The sequence below is a fragment of the Lutjanus erythropterus genome, chromosome 3 (genome assembly GCF_056507025.1).
Source record: "Lutjanus erythropterus isolate fLutEry1 chromosome 3, fLutEry1.hap2, whole genome shotgun sequence".
Lineage (NCBI taxonomy): Eukaryota > Metazoa > Chordata > Actinopteri > Lutjaniformes > Lutjanidae > Lutjanus > Lutjanus erythropterus.
In genome coordinates, this window is record NC_139319.1 from 34,781,341 (window position 1) to 34,804,082 (window position 22,742).

Here is a 22,742-nt window from a genome sequence, read left to right on the forward strand (position 1 = left end):
GGATATTGCTGACAAACAACTTGCATCCTCTGAATTTAGTCTTGCGTTTTTATGATAAACACCAGGAAATGAATGCAATTCTCTCTTGTAAATGCCTACAATAGACAGTGTATGTTTGAGTGTATTTAGGAGACTTTAGTGACTCATGTCAAGCAAAGTGTTCCCCTTTGTCACTTTACCTTCCTTCTGATAACTTAGCGTTCTGTAGTAGTAGTGAATTTATGAAGGTCCTAATGTTGAATATCGAACAAATATGCAGGAAAATAAGCTGAAACTACCTGTACATATATGTTTAAATAAAGAGCATCTTTCAGGATTTCATTGTGTGATCAAATTCTTTTAAACAATCATGAAAAACACTGAGACAAAGCAGAAAATAATGCTTGTGAAATTTATTTTAAGGAAATCTTTTTTTGGTCCCTTCAACAACGTTAGACTGTTACAACGACTTCTGGCAGTAAAGCAGTGTGACAGAGGGAGGAGGGGAGGTGCAGAGAGAACAAGTCGGCGAGACAAAAGTTGACCGGGTAAACAAAAAATAGTCACAAGGCAGGAACTTTAAGGACACTGCTGAATAAAGGAAAAACTGCCGCACAATATGAAAATTGAATACAGTTAACAGCAGTAAAGACACAAAAACATGTCTAACTAATTTCACATTATGAATTTCATGAACCAAAACTATGCAGAAGTGCATATTTTGACAGGTACAGTAGCTTATCACCGATGTAACCAACAGAGAAAAAGCTAACAGGGAAGTTAAATGTATTCACCTGAGTTAGTTGCCACTGCAGTACTCTAGAGGGAGAACTGAGGTTTGATCAAAATCACAAAAAGTAATATATTCTTACTGTAAAGGTTAAATCTAGACATTTCTTGTGAGCACTTAAATCCCCTTTTTAGCATCATCAATTCTAAATCCTTAACTCCTGTGAGCTGCTCATTCCTTAATTTAAGAGGTTTCCAGACAGTCGAACACTGCAGATGAGACCTAACAGCCCTTCTTAAAAACATTTTGATTGGCATTTCAGACATTTTGTTGAGGTGGCAGGTGGAATCTCAGCTTTTAAAGGCTCTTCACGCCATCGTCTGACAAAGAAAACTCATGTAATAACACTGCCTAAAGAGGTAAACTGGACTGAAACTGATAAAATGGGCTCTTACCCATTCTTGAACCTGTTTTCTAAACACAAACAACAATCCTTTGACTTCAGTGGCACCTGGATTGTGCTAAACTTCACATTGTCTGGTGGCTTTTCAGCAGCAGCCGGCGGTCTTGTAAACATCGAGACAGAGGAAAACAGAAACCAACACACATCAGTAAGTAAAAACTCCTCTACAGTTCGTGAGATGCGAGGGATGGGGAGGTACGATGGCAATTCCTTTGGCACCGTGGCAAATACAAGCCATTGTAAAAGCCCGGCAGATTCCAGAGAGCCGCAGAGGGTCCCTCTGTGTGTGTACGTCACAGTCTGTTCAGGAGGCTTCCTGGAGCCCCCCAGGGTGCTCCAAAAACAGCCTACCACCTCCCGTCCCATCTCTTATCCCTAAAAACCTACAACCATTCACCTCGTCATTAAAAACCAAAAACTCAGGAGTGCTCACTGCTCCCCCTCGACCACTTCAACTCAGGCAAGTGTGGACATCACCACAGATACAGCGACTAGCAGCAACAAGGTTAACTTCAAAAAACCTTGAGCTCTGGCAACTGCAAAGGGTGACTGCCAACTCTTAAGATCCCTACAACGTGGTGGAAATAAAAGACCTTAAAGAATGTCTTACCATCATCTGTTCCTGTCTGCTCCTCCTGGGCTTACACCATGCATAAACTCATTTATGCACACCATGTATATTTCACACCACCTACTCCAGTGTAAACCACGCACACATACAGACAGACAAAATACATCTAAAAGAACGCGAACACACTGGCTGCTGGCTGAAGCCGAACCATCAAACTTTAACTCAGTTCCTGCTGTCCAAGCACACACCTGGCCAGAGTTTTAAAGAGCCTGCTTTTTCCTTTCAGGCCTTCATTAGTGGCCCCTGGAGAGACAAGCCAAAATCCTTTTGCTATAAATTAAGTCAATGTCCTACACGAATAAAAAAAATCCTGAGAGTGCTTGTTCCTATCAATCAAAACCTTACCACCTATGTTTGAACTGTTCAAGGACTCTTCTTTTTTTTTTTTTTAAAAAAGCCACCATCAGAACAGATAGAACATTTCTCTTCAGTCATTCATCATTTAAATGCCACCAAATACGCCACACATTCAGCCAAACTCTTTCACAGACTACTGAATACTCTGCATAATATAAAGGCAACTGAAAATACTGTCCTTACTTCTTTACAATGGAGACAAAAGTAAAGAAAGAGAAGCTGCCTCCTCAGAAATTATTACCCAAGAGAAGACTGAAGGAATGAAACGGGCAGGTGTTTATCGGTCAGTTCAGTTATCATGTCGACAGTTACCTACAAAGCAAAAATTTTAAAAGAGTTCAAAAATGAATGAAGGAATGAATGTCTTAAATTAAATGCTCTGTCTTTGGGGATATGGCAAGGAAGTCTACATGAAGGTTTCTCAATATGGTACATTAACAAAACATCTATTTAAACCTTCGGTTATTTAAACTGAGAATGTGGGCAACTACATTTCTTGGTTTTTACACTGAAAAACTTCATCCCCAGTTTTTCTACCCATTATGACCTAAGACTCTTTATGCAGTGACAACTAACTCATTTTTAGACTTCATTTTAAGCTCGCAAGTGTTCTTTGATATAAAGTGGCTCAAAAGTGAAGATGCACATTCATGGAAATATAATTTAACTTCCCTCCAGATGAAATCAAACACAGATTACAGTAGATGAATTTGGCGAATAAATAAAGAATTGCAGAAAATCTGCAAGAAGAAAATCACAGCTTGGTGAACATCATCAGAAGAACATGTCGACTGAAACATGCAAACAAAGAGAACAAAATTGGGCGACGAGTGATTAGGAAGAAAGCAGAAGAATGCAACAGCCTGTTAGGATGTAGAGGGGACAATACCAATTCTTTTCTGGGGTCACGTCTGCGTGTTCAGTGTAGCCGGTCAACTCTTGAATTTTAGAGTTACACTATGTGTGAACTAGTATTGTTATGTGTATGTGAAAAGGATCAGAGGCCTGCTGTGAATGAGAAGTTGGCAGCGAGCTTAATTCGACTGCGCATGGCTCTCCTGCTGGGACTGTCCATGGACAGGGGGGTCTTTGTGTTGGGGGGTGGTGGAGGTTTGGTGGCTGCGGAGTCTTCTGTGCTGCCGGGCCGCTCAGGTGGATCAGATGTGCCGTCAGCAACAGCTGCAGCTGCCACCTCGGGTTCATCGCTCACTGAAATCACACAAGTACAGACTGAGCTCACACCCAAAGGTGCAAATAAAGGCTTGATGTTCTCAAAATGTATTTTTGTTCTTCTTTGCTTTTCCTACAAGAGTTCAAGTTTTTGCTCTTTACCTGACATGTATTTTGAAACCTAGAAAGCAACAAAAAGATATAACCCTAAAATGTATTTTGCAAAGGTGAAACTTTTTTTAAGAAAAGCATCTGGATCAGCATTGCATTATAATTGAGCCAAGAAAGAGATTGGGCCAAGAAAAAAACTTAAATAACTCAGATTATCTGAAGTGGGGTTGTCAGAGGTATTTATCCACAGTGAGTGTAACTGACCCTTCACTAGGCACCACCCTCCTTAGTTACTGTTGCTGCACCTGCCAAACTTTCCATTCTCACAGTGCATTTATGCAGTTCACAGTGATAATGGTAGCAGATTAACATAGAAATTGGAGTAACTGTTGAAAAACAAGGTCTTTGAATCTTTAGAGACGTAAACAAAAGCAGCTTCTCATTTCTAGCTGATGACAGTGGATTTTGTCGGCTAAAATAATGACTCACAAGCTGATGTCATAAGTGTAGCTGGCTGATGTAAGCTACTGCTAACTCCTTGAGTCAGCCGAGAAGTCTGTCTCCAAGTGACATGTTTAAAAACAAGATCACTGTGGAAGTGTAAAGTCACCTGACAGCTGCATGCATGATGACTGTACGTGTGAACGATAATGCTAAAAGACTGAGGATAAAACTAGCTTACGTCTCAGCATACATTGGTCGGATGGTGAAATTCGGCAGGTATATCTACATGATAGATGACAGAAATACACTCATTAATGTCGGAAAAAGAAAGCGTAGGGACTAGGTTAGTGCAGTGGACCTTGAGACAGATTAGCTCTTATCCCATCCGTCTTCCACGATTGTGGTCCGACTGGTCTGGCTGGTTAAACTAACCCAGCTTAGACCTGAGACAGTGAGCCAAAGTGAAATGCATCGTCATTGACCCACTTTGATTCTGCATCAGCCCACATCCTCCTCCTCAAAGCCCCCAATAAGTTTGGCTAAAGGTAAAGTTACGGCAGCTGGTAAGCTAGTGTTAGTTTGCTGGACATGCTCATGTTTACATCTTATGTTAGAGCAGATGAAGACGTTTAATCCATTCACCACGAGTGCTCTTGTGTTTGAGAGACTACAGAAAAGACATCACTGCTCAGAGTCATGAAACGCAGAGTATTGTTCTTCTCTGAGGTTCCTGCACACCTTCAACATGTAGAGAAATGGATTTTGATCTGTTAGTTTGTTTTACTGTGTGATTTTAGTGTTTTAAAGGGTTAATTCATATTCAGAGATGTCGCATAACAGGAAGTCAAGGCAGCAGTAGAGCAGCAACTCCCATGTTCTGTGAGTTAAAATTAGTGTTTTTGCCAAAGGAGCCTGGGTGCTTTGAAGAGAGCAATGTTTGGATTATAAATGTTGTTTTCTTGACAGAAAAGCCTGTCAACAACAAAGTAAAGTTGTGAAAAGTCTCTACATATACCATACACTTAAACTGAAACAGATTTATTCTGGTGGCTGAAATATGTTTTGCTGTTGACCCTGTCCATGGAAATTCATTACTCATCTTCTTAAACCAGTACTCGAGCTGCTTCTCCAAGCTGGGGGTGTGTCATTGAACCCCACTTCGAAAAAATCAAACTATCCCTTTATCAGGGGAACAAATTCTTGTAAACAATATGCTTTGTTCCAATTGCAGTACTACCAGAGCAACTTTATTATTAACCAATATTGGTTTAAAATGCAGTTCAAATACATGAAGCTTTATATGTTATAACTGACCTATTGGTGGAGTTTTCTCCTCAAAGTGAATCAGGTCTGCCTCTTGGAGGAGAACGGGGTCAGGGTGGAGCTGAGGTGATGGCAGGCAGGAAGGTACTGGACCACAGAGCAGGTCTACTGGTGATGTCAGACACAGCAGCTCTGAGTCTGCTGCTGCGTCGCCACCTGGCAGGTGACAAAAAAGACAAACACGATTTTTCTTAATGTACATTTTACTTATTTTCATCTACTTTTTCTTTGGTAAAAAGTTTTTTATTCCTTTTTTTTGCTATTTTAATGCTCTGAACTACTGAAAGCCACTGTTCAGCAACACACTCTCATTCAGCAGCACAAGTACACACTCACTGAGCCATGGGACAGTGAGAGAAAAGCAACATGGAGCCAGAATATTTTCACATCCAACTTGGCGAATTATGGATTTAATTCGACCAAACCAGAGGTGGTGACAGTTGGAACAGTGGAAAGACAGTTTTGATGACTTTAATTTTGTTTCTGTCTGTCGAGTCTGAAGGAGGTGTGTTTTACAATGAATTAACAAGTCAAATAAAGGTCATCTTAGTTCAGGAAGAGTGTGTACAGTTGTATTTTTCAGGTTAATAAGGAAAATGAGCAAGAATATACATCTTCCCACTGAAACAGGGACGGGAGGGAAGCACACAGACACAGGAGGATGGGAGCAATCACCAGTTCACATATCGCCCAATCCTACTTCAGAAAATGTTTTAATCATGAAGCAGTAAAAAAATCTTAAGTGGTCTATATAAATACTTGTGTGACTTTTCTCACCTGGACTCTGGGTTCCAGAAGTTGCGTTGCTAACTGGGCTGTCTCTTGGGCTCTCCATGATCTCTCCAGGCTGGGGGCTGCTGGGGGCTGAAGAGCTTGCCCTTGCTAAACAAAAACACACACAGACAGATCCACATTATAAAGCTTCTATACAGTGAGATGCCTTCTCTTGAAATCACTTCCAAAGTATTCCCAGTGAGCACCCACAATTTAGACCTCTGGCAAATAGACAAACTGTCATATGATCATTTGGTCATCATTTACAAAAAATTACAAATTATGATAAGCTTGACTTTAATAAACGAAACATCATCTTTACCTTTCATATCGTTCTTCAAAACGATAATTCTCTTGCGACCGTGCCCTTTGATCCAGACCACCTGATGACGACACATCACAAAAAGAAAACATGCAGAGACAAGAACAATAAACTATAAGAACCGTTTAAGATTTCACAATACAGTATTATGTTAAAACTGTGGGTTGTCCAGCACCTCAATAATGACAAAAAATGACAAGATCTAAAAATAAAAGTATGAGCTTTAAGCACCACTATTAGATCGCAAGTTCTACACATATTGTATTAAGAGTATCAAATGAAATTCATTCCCACCTGTGGAATGGCGCTGAGGAGCTCATCAGTGCTGACGTATCCGTAGGAACGTGGTTCAAGGGTGCAGCCTGTGAATTTGTTGTAAGCCCCCTGGAACTCCGTCAGGAAGATCTGGTTGTAATGGTAGGTGTGGAGCATGCCGCGCACGTTACGGGCGAACTGATAAAGCTTGGTCAGCCTCACCCACTCCTCCCCACGACCACTAGTGGCGTTGCCAGCGTTGTTGTTGTCATCGCTTTCTTCATGGTACAACTGTAAAAGAGGAAACGGTCAGCTCTGCCTGCGTGCGAATACAGATCAACTAGAGCTTAAAGGAGACTTGAGATCAAATTCAAAGATCCACTCACCTCCACGAGGTAGGGCAGGCTCTTGAGTAACTCGCTAAGGGAGAGGAACCCATATTCACACGGGTTAAGTGGGGCTCCGTGGACCATCAGGTATTGCTCGCTCAGCACCTCCACTTTGAGACCATTGGTGAGTTGCTCGTCCTCTTGGGACATGAGCAGACTCAGCAGCTGGGAGGTCAGTGAGCGCAAAGACTTCCTGTTGATCAGCTGCACCTCCCGACCCTCAGAGCCATCCACCACCTTGAAAAGGAAACAAAGTGGCTGCTTGTTTATTGGTGCACAGGTAAACACTGGTCTCACCAACTGGCCATCGACAGTGTGGTTAAAATGTCTGGAAGTGGTTTTACATCACTCAGAAGAAAACTTTTTCCAGGATGTCATTTTTTTTAATGATTTAAAACAAAATGATTTAAAACAGTGAAGATATAAAATTGAGGCGTTACTGTGGAGTCAAACTGAAAAAAGTTCCAAGGACTTCTGAGGAGTTTCAATCACCAGACCTCCCTCTGTATTACTAGTGCAACACCCTCAGTATGCTTTTCTTTCTTGCCAAGGAAAAGGTTTTTGAGAAGAAAAAAGTTTGTTCCAGTTAATCTCACACTTACATACATGAGCTTCACCTTAATTTAACAGCAATCATCTACTGTGGCATACTTAAAAAAGTCATTGTGGACATTTACAGCAAAATCATAATCATACTTTAACTTTAGGATTTAGTTGGTTGTTGTGTTGGGGTGTGTTCCCATCAGCTCAGTCATGTCATCCGTTCTAAAGGACTTTTCTTTACCTCACTGTTTTTGTGTTTTATTTCTGTGAAACCATTTAGTGTTGCAATTCTGTATCAAATTGTGGGAAAGTTTCCTCAGTGGATATCGTCTCTAATGCAGGCTCAGTGATGAGCAAGTTAGACTTGCCAGACGAGCTGTAGTGTTGAGCAGTGCAACAACTACAATATTTAGCTTCACTGGATGCCACATAAGTTGTATCCAAAAGCAGAAAATGTAATTTATAAAGAAACAAAGACTCTTGTGACAACAAAAAGCACGCATGCATTACCAAAGTGTTATATAAATTGACAGAGTTCTATTTTTGGCATTTCATGAAAATTAAGCAACAATTACTGTCTTACTGAGTGAATTTTAAAAACGGCAGAAATTCTACTGTTTTAACTTTTAAATTAACTTGAGCTAATAGAGCTGACTTTCAGTGAATAACTAGGATTTGTATGTTCATAAGACCTTGGAGTCTCCCTCTCTCTGGGGGGAAATCAAGATTTATCTGTAGTCACTTCCTGCAGTTTTAAGATCTACAAATACTATTTACAAACCGTAATTCCAAAAAAGTTGAGCCACTGTGCAAAACAAAAATGAAATGATGTGCAACTGAATCTTTGTTATGCAGGTATGTTCGTGCCAATAGCATCATGGATAACTGCCACATCTGTGAAGGCTCCACTAATACTAAACGGTACATAGTACAGCTTTTGAAGCAAAATAGGCTGCCATCTAGAGGACATCTAGACACATCCCTGCTTATTTCAGCAAGACAATGCCAAGACACATTCTACGTGTGTTACAACAGCGTGGCTCCGTAGTAAAAGAGTTCAGGTAGACTGACCTGCCTGCAGTGCAGACCTGTCTCTCCCTGTGGCATATTATGAAGTGCAAAATATGACAAAGACCCTGGACTGTTTACCAAGTGTTGTTACAGAAGAGAAGGTGATGTATCAGTGGTAAATATGCTCCTGTCTGGACCCAACTTTTCACAGAGTACATTTACAAAAACAATAAAGTTAATCAGTTTGAACATTAAATATCTTGTCCTTGCAATGTATTCAATCAAACACAGGTGGAAAAGTATTTGCAAAATACTACATTATACTTTTATTCAAGTTTTCTGAAACTGGAACCAAACAGAAACAGAATAACACAAAACAACCAAAACACACACACACAGACACGCACAAAAAACCCAAACTAAACCTAGGAGGTGTTCTTTACCTTGACAACATGGCAGAGTTTGGTCAGCAGAGCCGGCAGGGAGCTGGCGTCATAGTCCTGCAGGCGCAGACCATAACCAAAGGTCTTGCTGTACTCTGTGAGCAGCTGGCTGACAGGAAGGCTGGAGTTTTTCTGAGCCCGAAGCAGCTTGACCAGCTGAGCCGCCAGAGCCTTGATACGCTCCACTTCTGTCAGAGTCAGCACTTTTTCCTCACCACACTCCAGTACCTGCCCGAGTTAAGGGACCACTTTTAAATTTAATATCATTTTATTTTAATCTTACTTCCCTTTTGTCTTAGGGTTAGTAAATATTCTTTCATGAACAGCAACTCTTCACTGTTAAGTGTTGAGCACCGAGTACCAAAAAGAATTAATTATACTGTACAAACACACTGACTTTGAAACTCACCGTCAGTATGTTGGGGATCGCCTCGAAGAGCTCCATGAGCTTGGTGAAGCCATAGTAGCTGAGCTTGCACTGACGACCAAAGTGATGGTGGTAGGTGGGGATGAATTTACTGAAGGGCATTCGGCAGTGAGGCTGGTGACGGAGAAGGTCCACCACCTCCTTCCCAAACTGCTTAGTGCGCTCCATTTCCTCCATTGTACGCTCTGTAGGCAAATAAGAGTGAATACACTGAAATCTAGTCTCAAGTGAAAAACAGAAGCTGAAATGATCTTTTTCCACTTGCTCACACTGTGGTGGTTTTCAGCTTCAATTAGCTTATATTTAACAAGGTTGTATCAAGAGTGTTTGACAAAGTAAATACCGTTCCTATTGGGGCTGAGATGATACACTTATCTCCTAATCTGATACCATCACAATACTGCTTCTCAAGTACTGCAGTTCAATATTACACTATTTTGGGATTTGTTTGCTTTTTGAACACTAGACCATCTGAAAAAGTTAAAATCATACACTTCAAGAGTGTCTCTCCCAGTTTTATTTCAGCAACATCATTGCTGTACTGCATATATTAGTGATAAATAAAAAAACTTTTTGGAGTAAAATTCTACATTAGTCGTTCCTGCTGGTCAAGATAGTATTATATGAATAATAAATAATACGTATATGTGCTGTTTTTTTAAACCCATCAAGAATTTTCAGTTTGAGTTTTGATCCTTTGAGTTGCTGTACCTCTTCTGTGCGATATGTTGAAGCCAGAGTAGCAGACTGAGATAGCATTACAGCCATTAGTTCAGGTCATGTCTTGAAGGGAACCCTTGATTAGAGAGACTCCTGCAAGATTTCTATGTGCCGTTTATTTACTGTACACCTTGTACAACCTAATGGTGTTTTATTAGGTCACAACACTGTGGTTAAAAAGCTGGGTAGGTTCAGGGACAGGAATCACTTAGTTAGGGTTAGAGCAAGATCATGGTTTGAATTAAAATTGTCAAGTCTGGGGTTCCCTTCTAGACGACCATTATTTTCTTTCCTCAGAGCAGAGGATATGCCTGAAAGTAGGAGCACAAATATTGTTTTATGTGAAGTAAAATGGGTCCATTTGTTAAGTTAATATTACTGCTGCGTGTTGCTAATTTCCACAGAGTGTTAATGGTAGTTCCCATTATTTGTTAGCATCAAGCTACCAGACTAAGCACAAGTTATTTATAAATCTGATTCAGCAATAAAAAAAAAAAAGATTCAGTACTCTTAAAAAAGAGAATCATGATACTAGTTATGAGAATCTTTTTTTTCCCCTCTCCCTCTCCCTCTCCTAATTCCTATCATTCAAACAACATTTAAATCAATCAGTTTATTTTGATCTTTTTATTAACTAGTTTAAACTGACCTCTTTTTGGAACAGAGATGACTGTGTCTGTGTCCTGTTGAGTGATAGTGATGGTGGTATCAGGAATCTCAGTCAGCAGGTCAATCAGGTCACATATGCCATAGTCGATTACCCTCCAGTCTCTGGAGAAGCACCTGATTGATGAAGTACAAGATTAAAAAAACTTTCACAACATGTATCATCCATTGTTATATTTAACACCATTTGCTCCAACTGTTAATTCACAGACAGCTGGCAAACAAACTACAAGGATTTATCTGAATAACTTTAAAATCTCTAAAAAATAATGCTGACTGACCAGTGGTATGCCTGCATGAAGTCCTTGATTGCCACTTGTTTGCTGGCTTGAAATTTAAGCAGTTTGAGCAGGTCTTGGGTGAAGCGCTTCACTTGAGCACGATGGGTCAGGGTCAGTAAACGCTTGGTACCCATACCCAAAATCTATGGATTATGAAAGAAAAGTTAAAAAAACAAAAACACACACACACACACACACACACACACACACACACACACACACATTGGTAGAATAGAAACAAACAAAAGTACAATTAGGTAGAGCAATCAAAAATGTGTGACCCTCATTCATGTCAATACCTGCAGTACATGTGGCACAGCCTCCAGAAGCTCCAGCAGCTTGGAGTAGCCATAGTCAGAGACACGGCACTGCTTGGCAAAGTGATGGTGGTAGGAGGGTATGAACTTGCTCATGGGCATGATGCAAGACGGCTGACTCTTCAACAGGTCAATAATCTCTCGGCTGAACTGGATGAGCTGTGGGTTGCCAACCGGACTCTTGCAACGCTGAATCCACGGCTCTGCATGAAAAATAATAATATTTAAATGTCTGCAGTAGGTAAAGGCAATAGATAGGAAATGATCTCAAACAAAATTATGAGGTTTTAAATGCTCCTACCAGAGTTTGGTGCTGGTGGTTTGTTGTGGATCCACTTTATGACTTTGAAGCCATTCTGAGCTGTGACTATGGTGATACTGGGAACACAGGTAATGAGGTGTTCTAGAGGAACACCACCCTCCAGAGTCTCATTGCCCAGCTGCAGAGGGCTGAATTTTGCTGCATAGCAGTCTGGAAAACTAAGTGGAAAATATTACAACATTATTGATTTTATTAGAATGTGTGAAAACATCCTGCTTGCTAAAAAGTTTAAACATGAATTAAAGAGCCAGTGATCACCTGAGTAATGGCAGAGTTCCTTCATGTGACTGCAACAGACTGTGGACCTCAGAGGCTAAGGTGCTCAGAGACATCACAACAAAAGGTATTTTATAGGAGTCGGGGTCAAAATCAGCCTCACTAAAAAAAAGGAGACACATAAAACACAGAATCAGAGATGGAAACAGAGGTTACAGACAGCTGAAAATGCACAGCTCAGAGAACAGTGTTTGTGAGAATTAAAGCTGATGGTTCAGTTCTTCAGGGAAGGTGTGAAAGCAAGCATGATGGGTCAGGATGCTCGAGAGGAGCCACAAAAGTGGCTGTGAAAAACACATGTAATCAGAATATTACACACACACACACACACACACACACATATACATATACACACACACACACACATATTGCACAACCTGAAGTCCTGCTGTGTGTAGTGTTGTCTGCAAACAGGTTCATGGTACTCCAGCTCCTCAAACACCACGGGGCTGCCACTAGCAGAGGAGGAGCCTTCCTGGGATTGGGAAGATCCCAGTGGACTCTGACGGATTAGGCTGCTGGGCAGAAGACACACAAGCCTCGAGCCTCCCTGCTCCCGCACCGCCACCACCTCTGGTAGCTTGTACAGATCTCCAACCACAAGCTTACGAGAGTATCTGCAGAGGAAGAAAAAAAAGCATATAGTAAGGCAGCACAGACTACTCTGAAATGCATCTTTTTTGGAATTCCTACAATCCAAGTATAAATTTTATAAGTGAAGTTGCTCATGTTTTAAAGCCTTGAGTTTAGACAAAGCAACTTACTTTTTCTCATAGATTTCAGTGAACTTGAACAGGGGAAGGCAACTGGCAGGAGCATCCTGAAGAATGCTGATGATCTCAGTGCTGTAGAATGGTTTGGATTGTGATGATAAGTTTCAGTTTATTCAAAGTTGAAGACACATACAACACATGTATATGCATGTCACATGTCAAAGTTCCATGAACACTCAACTCAACAATGCCTGACTGTACCTGAGCATGGCGAGAGATTTGTTGCTGCTACCGGTAATAAGGGACACCTGAATGCGCTTGCCTCCAATCTTATAACGGTGCAGGCCGCTGACAGCACTTATGGCCTGCTGCAGGAACAACATCTGGACTGTGGCCTTAAGCTGATAGTCAGTGTGGGGGCTAAGCTCCACAACTTTCACCTAGACAAAAAGTCACACCACAAGGGGATGTTTTGAGATTGGGGCGATTCTCATTTCAAGCAGAAACTCTGCAAACAATCTTTTTCAAACCACACATACAGGCTTATTAGATCTATACATTACTGAATACAATAACATCACTGAAGCAGGCCTTACCCGACCATATCGGGAGAAGGTGTTATGAAGTGTCTGCTGCAGATCTTTGCGGGACATTCTGTAGTCCAGATTGGCCACCTGGACCTCTGCCCCATCTGAGAAAGGCTCAGGGGGACCTTCAGGACATGGACTACGAGGGGCAGCCAGGAGAGGCGAGGACCGGCTGGAGAGGCAGGGGGACCCACTCCTTTTGTTCAACAAGGAGAAGACAAATTTAAAATAATGGCAAACCCTAGATCTAGGAATGGATAGCATTAAGAGTTTAATGGTACTACTACTCTTAGCAATACTGCTTATTGCTCTGGTACTTTAATGGTACTCTTAATGGTTCTTTGTTATGATTTTTTAGAGAAAGAAATGAACAAATGATGATCCTAAGACCATTTTAGACTGAATTTATGAACCACCAATGCCAGACTACACACAGCAACCAGGGAGGTATTGAAGGAGGCTGAGAAGGCATGACAAGGCATGGGGAGCGAGCAACTCCTGTCCTCCTGTTCACTGCCCCGCCACCAGGAGATGTTCTGGACTAAGGGGCGAAACGTCCATGAGTGGTGGTCCCCAGCTGATGACCCTGCAGCTAACGAGTGGGCAGGCCTAGTACCTAGCAGGATGAACACCTACCTGTTCAGATGAAATGAATGCACCCATATTGACAGAAAGACAACCAGCTAGAAAGTAGTTACTTTAAATCATTAACTCATGTTTGCATAATCAAGTTAACTCCAACTGGGTTATAGAATCCAACTCACATATCTAACATAACATAGGGTCTTAAGAATGTTTATATAACATTAGCAGTATGCCATCTCCAGAAGAATTCATGCTTGAGGCCAACTTAGTCAAACAGGATTGATTTAAACAAAATAAATTACCTGGATGACCAGGAGCCCTGGGACAGGACAAGGGGACTGAAGCTCCTGTGCAGGTTCAACTTGCTGAAAGCTGAGGGCGTGCTAATCTGGAACTCACCGGAGCTCCTGTCTCCTTGGTCAACAGGGGATTCAGTCACACTGCGAGGATTGGAGCCCTCTCTTCTAGATGGAAAGATAAAAAAAGAGAGGTACATATGTGTGAGGGCAACATCCTTCACGTGCAGTGCTTAATGCTTTCTTGTCCTTTGCAGCACTGTTGCTGGGCAGTATGGTCATGCTGCTTGATTATTTTCTTACTGGTAAAGATTTATTTTAGGAAAAGATATAACTGTATCCAACAAAAATAAGTTGGCCTTTGATTGGCTAGAAAATAATAGACAGCAGGAGATATACTGCCCCACACTGGCAGATATTTTAGGTTACAGATAGCACTTGCACATCTCACAAATTAAAAAAATAACAGACAAATAAAGGATGTGGAGCCAATTATGAAAAGAGTTTTAATCTTGTTATCAAATGACATTCTTCTAATATCCCCTTTCCCCATGAGTACCTCCTCTTGTATAGAGATTCTCCTGTGAATCCAGGCTTAGACAGCTGCTCAGGGACAGAGCCTGTCTCACCATTACTCTGGGGGGAGGAGGAAGCAGCACGTCCTTTCTCCAGCTGGTGGAAGCCCATTCTGGGCTTGCCCTCCAAACTACCCAGCTCCTGGATCAGACAGGGGGCAGCAGATGTTAATACTGTACATGGCGACTGAATAGATACCATTGATGCGTTTGTGTGCATACATGTGTGTGTCATGTTCAACGGAAAATGTCATGCACGGGCATAAAACGATGCACTGACATCTAACCTAGGGATGAGCATTTAAAACTACAAAGGACAGGGCAGTAGCCAACTTCAACTTAAAATTAAAATTTTTTGTGTCCTGTAGAAGACATTGATTTGTGAACTTTTGTGAATTGCTTACAGAATTTGTTAAACTTGAATGTGCTGTATTATACACAATGTAAGCTGCAACAATATAAAAAAAAGCTCAGAAGCTGAAGGCCAAGCTGAAACAGCCATCAGAGCTGCCATCATGACAGAGACAACATTACAGCTGAGAGACTGTGGCAGTCAGCTGTAACTGACAAGTACTGCACTTGAGACTAATATTGAATAAACTTCAAATTGAAATTTCTCTTTATTGTCCAACTGCAGAGAAAGCTTAAAATGCCCATCCCTAGTTTTAGTCAAGATAAAGATAATCCATTTATGGGTATTTTTTCCAGTCCACACTTGTTTGGTTACAATCAAGAAGCAAAAGCCAAGTCAGTCATTTCAGCCACCACAGGTCAGATTTATCACAGTGGAAAACTGCATGGGCCAAATTCTGCCACACAATAAAGGGGACTGGAACAGACTTTGGACAAAACACGGACACCATATATCAGCACTGATATACTGCACAAAACACAGCCAGAGAAGACGCACAAAAGCCAATTCATGCATTAATATTATGAATGACCAATTAACATGCAGGACAATAGGGATTACATGAAGCACTAACCACAACTGACACATGCTACACGTTAGCACAGACAGACAAATGAAGCTTAGCGAGCAAGCTACAAGCTGTTAGTCAAAGCAGCAATTAGAAGGACACTCAGGAGGGGAGAGAAGCTACTGATTTACACAGCAGCCCAGACAAGGACAGAGGGCAATGGAGGTTAAGGGGAAGCAGGCACTGATGAGTCTGCTGACCTGATGGGGCTTGGCTGGAGCACCACCGGGAGGCCCACTGCACCCCCTCCTGGGGCTGTAGGGCCTCTCAGGCACTGGGCCTGCTGTGTGGCATGGGCGGGTTGTTCGCCGTGGCCTCCTGGGTGACCTGGGCTTCTCCAGGGGCAGAAAAGAGAAGGAGGATATGGATGGGGGAGGGGCAAACATTGAATCCTGGTTTTGATAGGTCTGGGGCAGAGACTGAGGCTGAGGCTGAGGCAAGTGATGAAGCCGAGACTGAGGCTCGGGCTCAGGACTTGCATCATCTCTGGGCCGCGGGGAGAAGGAGAGGCTGATTCGGTGGCCAAACACATCCTCATTTTCCATTCTCTTGCGGGCACGAGAAGCTGCCTCAGGGCTGCCAAAACGGAGGACTGCTGTGCCCTGGGACATGCCCAGCACCTTGCCGCCACAGTTGTCTGACAGGCGGCGGAGCCTGAGCTTCACAGCATTCCGCAGGTTCTTGTCACAGTTGACAGGGAGGTTGTGCACATAGAGGAGGTTGAAACTGGGCTGAAGGAGGGGAGGAAGAGACAGCGAACCTGTCTGGTTTGTATAATTTACACTTACAAAAATTAAAGCAGTAGTTTTCCTTTCAGTTGAAAAACAATTTGGAGAATGGCTGAGAGTGGTATAAATTAGAAAAAAATGTAATGACCCCTTCAAGAAATTTGTTTATATAAATAATGACTGATTTCACATTCCAGTGGCCTCTCACTGCCATCTTAATAGTCCGCACCAAAATGAAATTCTCCTTGGTTACTTTTGCCTGCACCTACTTACCTTCTTTAATAGAAAGTAGATCAAAGTAGTCTTAAAATTCTAACATGGGGCCTACCTGTGCTTTGACAAGCATGCGTGGTGGCAGATCAGCTGTGATCTCCTGAAAAGCCACGTGGCAGTGGGCATGCTGCAACAGGGCTGAAGACGTATGGTTGCCATGGACCAGGATTACCTGGAAACCATGTCGATGACGCAGGTCGCTCAGCTCACTTGCGAAGTTCACATCCGCTGTTAACAATGAAAAGATAACTCTTGTTATCACAAAATCCTCTATGGTATCAAGGCTGTATTTATAGCGAATCAAGGCTGAACTCACAGGACACTAGTACGACAGTTGCAGGTGCAGTGTGGGTCTCAGCAAAGCGCCGGAGGCTCTGACGAAGCTTGTCATCTGCAGCATTCTTGGCGGTGGCGTTGATATGTGCAACAGTAACCTGATGAAGAAGAATTGCGTATACAAATCAGACAGGTGACAGATTAAGAAGAACCTGGGTCAAAGTTTACCAACACAGTGCTGGGTTTCGCTTTTGATTCACTCACGAGTATATTTTGACAATGTGAAGAAGGTCTTAGCGGTCTTGATGTTTAAGGGGTTTAAGTTAAAACTGAGGTGGTACAGTGGTACTTTAGGAGGTTTGTGGGATTGCTTATTTTTTTACGAAGTTGTAGGGGTCATTGGGAAGGTTCTGTAGTACTTAAGGAGTTTTGATGGTCAAAGCAGATCTGAGGGGTCCTTTAAGAGTTTTTTGTGGTCATTGAGGAGATTCTACCGTTCCTTTTGGGAGACTCTCAGGGCCACTGAGTGGGTTTTAGTTGTCACTTCAAAGCTTCAAAGTTTTGATAGTCGTTGAAAAAGTTCAACAGGTCATGCTGGAGATTCCTGGGGTTTGCCTAGTAGGTTTTAGTTTTAGCTTATTGGGTTCTCAGAGTTTTGCTGACTGAGTTTCCTTTAATCTGTCACCAATCTGTAACTTTAGACTTGTTCCCATTTTGCTGAATTGTCTCTTGCTTTCTTTAGTGGGGAATTACTTTACCTGAAATAACTTTGACACCATCAAAGAGACAATTTAACTGTATTTTTATTTTAAGGCTATAATACAGTGTCTGCTTGGCACTAAATAAAATGCATGCATGAGAATGTTTCAAGTCAGCCATGTCTATCCTTCAAGGTAAATATGCCCCAACTTAATGGTAAATGTAATCCTGTTTTTAATCACAAAACTGTACCTCAGTGGTAGATAACTCTTCAATACCTGGCAGTTGTTGAGCTCTTGGATGACAGCTTTACTCTCCTTGCTGATATCACAGACACAGATGAATTCCGCCTCGCGGTGACCCTGAAAGAAGCGGCTGCGAATACGCTGGACCACAGCTCCAGCAGATCGTCCGCTGGGCACGCTGCAGTTCTCAATGTCCCAAAAGACACCCACTGGAGGAATGTTTTCAGGACCACTACTCTCAGGAGAACCTAGCAGACACACAGCAGTTTCATATTAATATTTTTTGTTTGTTGTTGAATCTAATTTGCATGAAAGATCACTTAATATGCACTACATTCAAATCCCAAAGACTGTCAAGATGAATCTGTGCCTACTAACCATACTTCTGGCCAGTCTTGCCAAGGTTGGCTGACGACATGAGCATCATGCCATCAGAGGAGGTGCCACAGCCATTACAAATGGGGATAGGGATGGGAGCAGTCTGGGGAACAGGAACATTGGGCCACACCTTGTCTGGCTCAGATGGCAGACCATTCACAGGCTGCAAATAAGTACAAATCAATAAATTTGTCAGGGAAAACAGAAATAAAAGAGCATGCAAAACTAAATGCATCCCATAAGAACACAAATAAAAAACAAATCTTCATTTAAGTGACTGAGGTTATTCAGGCATCTATATGGAATAGTCACCCAGAGTGATCTTCAGGGTTCCTACACATTTTCAATTTCAGCATTTCAGACTCAATTTTCCAGATGTGATTTTTCAAATCATATTTAACATCTGAGTACAGATAGATAGATGTTGTGGTCGCCATTAGTCTCTCTGTTTGCTTATTTGTAATGCTATGTATATATCCAATTGCTGCATTTTCTTTCAAAATAATGTTAGTGGACATCTGGATTCAGTATAGTTATAAGGTACTTTGGGCAACGTTGTTGTAGTTGCTGATGTGAAGATGTGGGCCACACCATGTGGTCTGCTATATAGGGTCAATAGCTTTCAAACAGAAAGCTAAAAGCTGTTACAAGCTTGCAGATGCACTGTGAATGTCTTTTTTCCTGTACCATTGCTCTCTAATGTAAAGGCTGTCTCAATGAGAGTGTGTATGCCAGTAGACACTGAGCGTGTGGGCTGTGTAACATTATTCCCACACTTTTACACATGGCACCAAATTACTCGTTTTCCTGGTAAAGCATGATGAGTAACGGGGCCTCACGCAAAGGGCCTAGTGGCCCATGACCACTTTAATCCACCTCTGCCTGTGTCGCTCACACAGTGGTAACCATTTTGGTTGTACTAGCTGCTTGCTCCAAACACATGAAAAACACTCTGCTTGTATGAATAATTAATTTTTGGAAATTGTGAATTTTATATTTTTGACAACATAATAGGGGCAATAGTCTTGATTTTTCCATACTCTTCTTTTTCAGTACTTATCCAGATCTGGAAACTTCTCAAATACTTTAATCGACACTCATCTACACTGCATAGGAACCCTGGATCTTCATGGCACAAAAATACAGACAAAGGTTATACCAACCTTCAGCAGGCATTCCTGGCAGTAGTGCGCCCCCTTCACACAAACCGTGCGTTCTACATTTAGGTGCATAGGATTAGAGCAGAAGTGTGCTGAGGTGGTTGTAGTGGTGATGGTAGTGGTGGTGGGGTGATCACCAAGTGTGCTTCTCTGGGATCTTCTGGCTGATGGGCAGCAGTCCACACCACAGGTGTAGTAGCCAGAAGAAGCCAGGCAAGAGCTGTGCAAGGGAGCAGGTACAGAGGAGACACAGGGGAGAGAGGAAGCCAAGGGTGCTGAGGAGGTAAACAGACTGGGTTGGCTGCATGGAAGAGGGACAGATGGGTAGCTGTGCAGAAGCCCTGAGCAGCAGGAGAGGTAGGGGTGTGATGAAACAGGCTGAGAGGTAGCGACAGAAGAGAGCAGCTGAGGCTTATAAGCAAGACTGAACAAAGGATCAAGAATTTCACTTCCACAGCTCACATTATGTTTATACTGGTGAACAGATGAAGCTACAGTACAAGAGCTAGACCTGCTAATACTGCTGCTGCTGATGGGGGCTCCCAGAGAACTTGGGGCCATATAGACTGAGACCACACCAGCAATGCTGCTACTGCTACCAGCAACACCTCCGCCACCTACTAACCCATAGCCATCTGTCCTGCAGTAGTCACATTGAGTGCAAATGCTTACTTTGGGGCTAGCCCCCTGTCGTTGCTGCTGTGGTGGTGGTGGCTGTTTTTGGTGGGAGTCTTGTGTAAGCGTAGGTGGCGGCAAGCAGGGAGGGGGCAAAGGGAGAGGGGCCAGAGAGAAGGGCTGGGATGACTGGGAGGAGGAAGTATGGTGTGGAGGAGGAGGGACATCTTTCAAATGTAGCACGGCCGTTCTGTTGTCCATGAAATTATTCTGGAACATAAAAAGAGCAGCAGATTATTTTCCATTAACTAACAATATTCTGTTGATTGTTTATTATTATGGTTATTGCTAAATATTTATGCAAAAGTCATACAACATCACATCTACCTTGAATGGGTGTGCAATGATTTTTATAGCACGCTGAGATGACTGTACTGACCAGTATTAAACACATTTCACATGACTGGTTAAATCAGAGTCAGTCAGAGTATCATACACAGTAGATGGGGAAGCAGTGGGAGGCCAGATATAGAAAGCTAAGCAATTTACTGCTATGGACAACATCAGCAAGAAACAATGTAACCATTTAAAAAAAAAAAACAAATACAAACCCCCATCTATTTTAGTGTCAATATCTTCACCACTTTCCCTTTCCATCAAACAGCCTTTTCCTGCTCTCTTTTCCGCACTCTCTCAACCAGACTCCCTAAGAGAATCAGTTTTACCTCGCAGAACACGGGAGCAGCTGCTCTACCGCTTGATCAGTTAGTTTGTTTGTTTTGTTGTATGTCTTTGGTGTTTGAAAAGGTTAGTTCAGATTCACCAGTCACACATCAACAGGAACAAACAAACTGTCCACAGCAGTTGATTGCTTAGCTTCTGTGCTGGCACTCCTCTCTGCTTCCAATTGGGGGTGTGCCAACTACTATCTAATGTAGCTAATACACCGACTATCAATAAGTACCTCATACAACCTCATTTAACATAATCCAAACTATCCCTCAAAGAAGGAAATAACTGTACTGACAAGTATTATTCAACATATTTCACATGGCTAGTTGTGCCTAAACCAAAAAGGTACTGTTTGATCTCAGCCAGCACCTAAAAGTTGAATTTAAAATTTTAAACCTCCCATGTTGCTGCTGTTAACAACTATCAGAGTTTCGACATCATACCTGCAGCTTCATATGCTACCTAGAGTTGTCACAGTATCAGAATTCCAAACTTCAGTACAGTACTAGCATAAAAAACACTTGATATGTTATCTGATACACAGCAAAAGGAACAAAAGTGGTAGGCACACAAAACAGGATATTTTTTTGTCTTTTTGTTTTCAATTAATAGCATGCACAAAGTGCGGTTACAGAAAGTCACTGAGCACTGTCTGGATTTTCTGCAAGCTAAATTTCAGACAGGACAATCAAGACTCGACTGAGGTCTTGAATGAGGGCTTAGATCACTTTTTTAATAGCTTCAGTAGTTTGAATACTATAATTAATTAATATTGTATTGTAAAAGCATTTTGAGTATTGATACTTTTGATAATCTTAATGATACCTGCACTCTATTTAGTTCTGCCACAGGCCACAATGCAAATTTATTCGACTTCCTCTACTTGTCTGTGTTCTGAAACTGAGCACAGATACAGATACCTGAGCTGTACACAGACAAATACCTACTTCTTTATCTGTGTGATGAAAGGGAGTTGTCTCATTGGTGGAGAAGCAGTCTTTGAGTTTCCATAGCAGGGTTGAGGCCTCTGTTTTGGGGTGATTTAGCCATGGGTAGGGTCTAGAGCTGCATATGGATCTCTCATTTCCCAGTCCTTCCATCATACAACCCAGAGAGGTCCTTCACCATACTTTCGTCTCCTTTCTCTCTCATTCTTTCCTATACAGAAGAAACGAAAGTTAAAACTTAACTTAGTTGCGTTTCCATCTCCTCTCGATGACCCGATGCGTATGTACTGTTATTTAAGTTCATGATAAGACATCAAAGCCTTGTTTAAGTGTGTCCTGACTTACTCATCCATGGAAATACAGGTTGTGCAAGTGCGATTGAGTCAACACAGCAAAACAAAGGGGGAATGTCCGTGAACATCCCGTTTACACGCATGGAAAGTTTGAACTGCTTATCTAAAGCTAACTAACACCAGAGTTAGTTTTTACCCAAAGCTAATCATGTAACTAAAACTACCGACGTAAGTTAGCAACAAGCTAGCTCACGCTAATGCTGTTTCAGAGTGTATTAAACGTTATTTGTGGCGGAATTAGCTGGTTAACTAGCCAGACTGCTAGCGTTACATGTATTTAGCTAATTTAACGTTAACTGCCTGCCTGGAGCTAGCCTCGCATCTAAGCTAACAAGAGGCACCATTAGTTAGCATGTTTAACAGACACAAGGCTAACGTTATTTCCCACAAACGCGACCGTTCATTGTCTTTACGGTAAACTATATTTTATTTGTAACTGACGATAATTTCCAAAACAGTTGGTTATTTAGCTACCTGTCTGAGAAGGTCTCGTCTTTCACATCTTCCTCAAAGGACTGCTCCCTCCTAACTGTTTCCCTAGAAACCCGCACCTTTTTGTAACCCACTTTTGCCGAAAAGCACACATAGCTGTCGCAAAATGTTATTGTCACATCTGGCGCTAGTGAACGATCGCTTCTTTTCTTCT

General features: G+C 42.0%; 1 protein-coding gene across 4 annotated transcripts; it reads right to left on the minus strand.

Moving 5' to 3' along the window:
* Nucleotides 1-379: 379 nt before the first annotated feature.
* Nucleotides 380-22,700, minus strand: marf1 (meiosis regulator and mRNA stability factor 1). Of its 4 annotated transcripts, none has more exons than XM_084715923.1 (27): nt 22,571-22,700; nt 21,744-21,954; nt 19,453-20,334; nt 18,290-18,452; nt 17,945-18,159; nt 17,008-17,125; nt 16,747-16,919; nt 15,891-16,022; nt 14,695-14,852; nt 14,142-14,303; nt 13,264-13,450; nt 12,929-13,107; nt 12,719-12,799; nt 12,332-12,571; nt 11,937-12,056; nt 11,658-11,836; nt 11,339-11,559; nt 11,040-11,182; nt 10,742-10,875; nt 9,355-9,557; nt 8,946-9,173; nt 6,946-7,185; nt 6,599-6,850; nt 6,305-6,365; nt 5,986-6,090; nt 5,200-5,364; nt 380-3,369 (listed from the first exon to the last, which is right to left on the minus strand). In XM_084715923.1, exons 2-27 carry the CDS (start codon nt 21,897-21,899, stop codon nt 3,158-3,160), a joined length of 5,109 nt encoding a protein of 1,702 aa, XP_084572049.1. In that variant the 5' UTR covers nt 21,900-21,954; nt 22,571-22,700; the 3' UTR covers nt 380-3,157. The 4 variants fall into 4 exon arrangements, with proteins under 4 accessions (XP_084572049.1, XP_084572048.1, XP_084572046.1 ...); XM_084715922.1 differs by having other exon boundaries at nt 15,891-16,025; XM_084715920.1 differs by having other exon boundaries at nt 14,142-14,300; nt 15,891-16,421.
* Nucleotides 22,701-22,742: the final 42 nt, after the last annotated feature.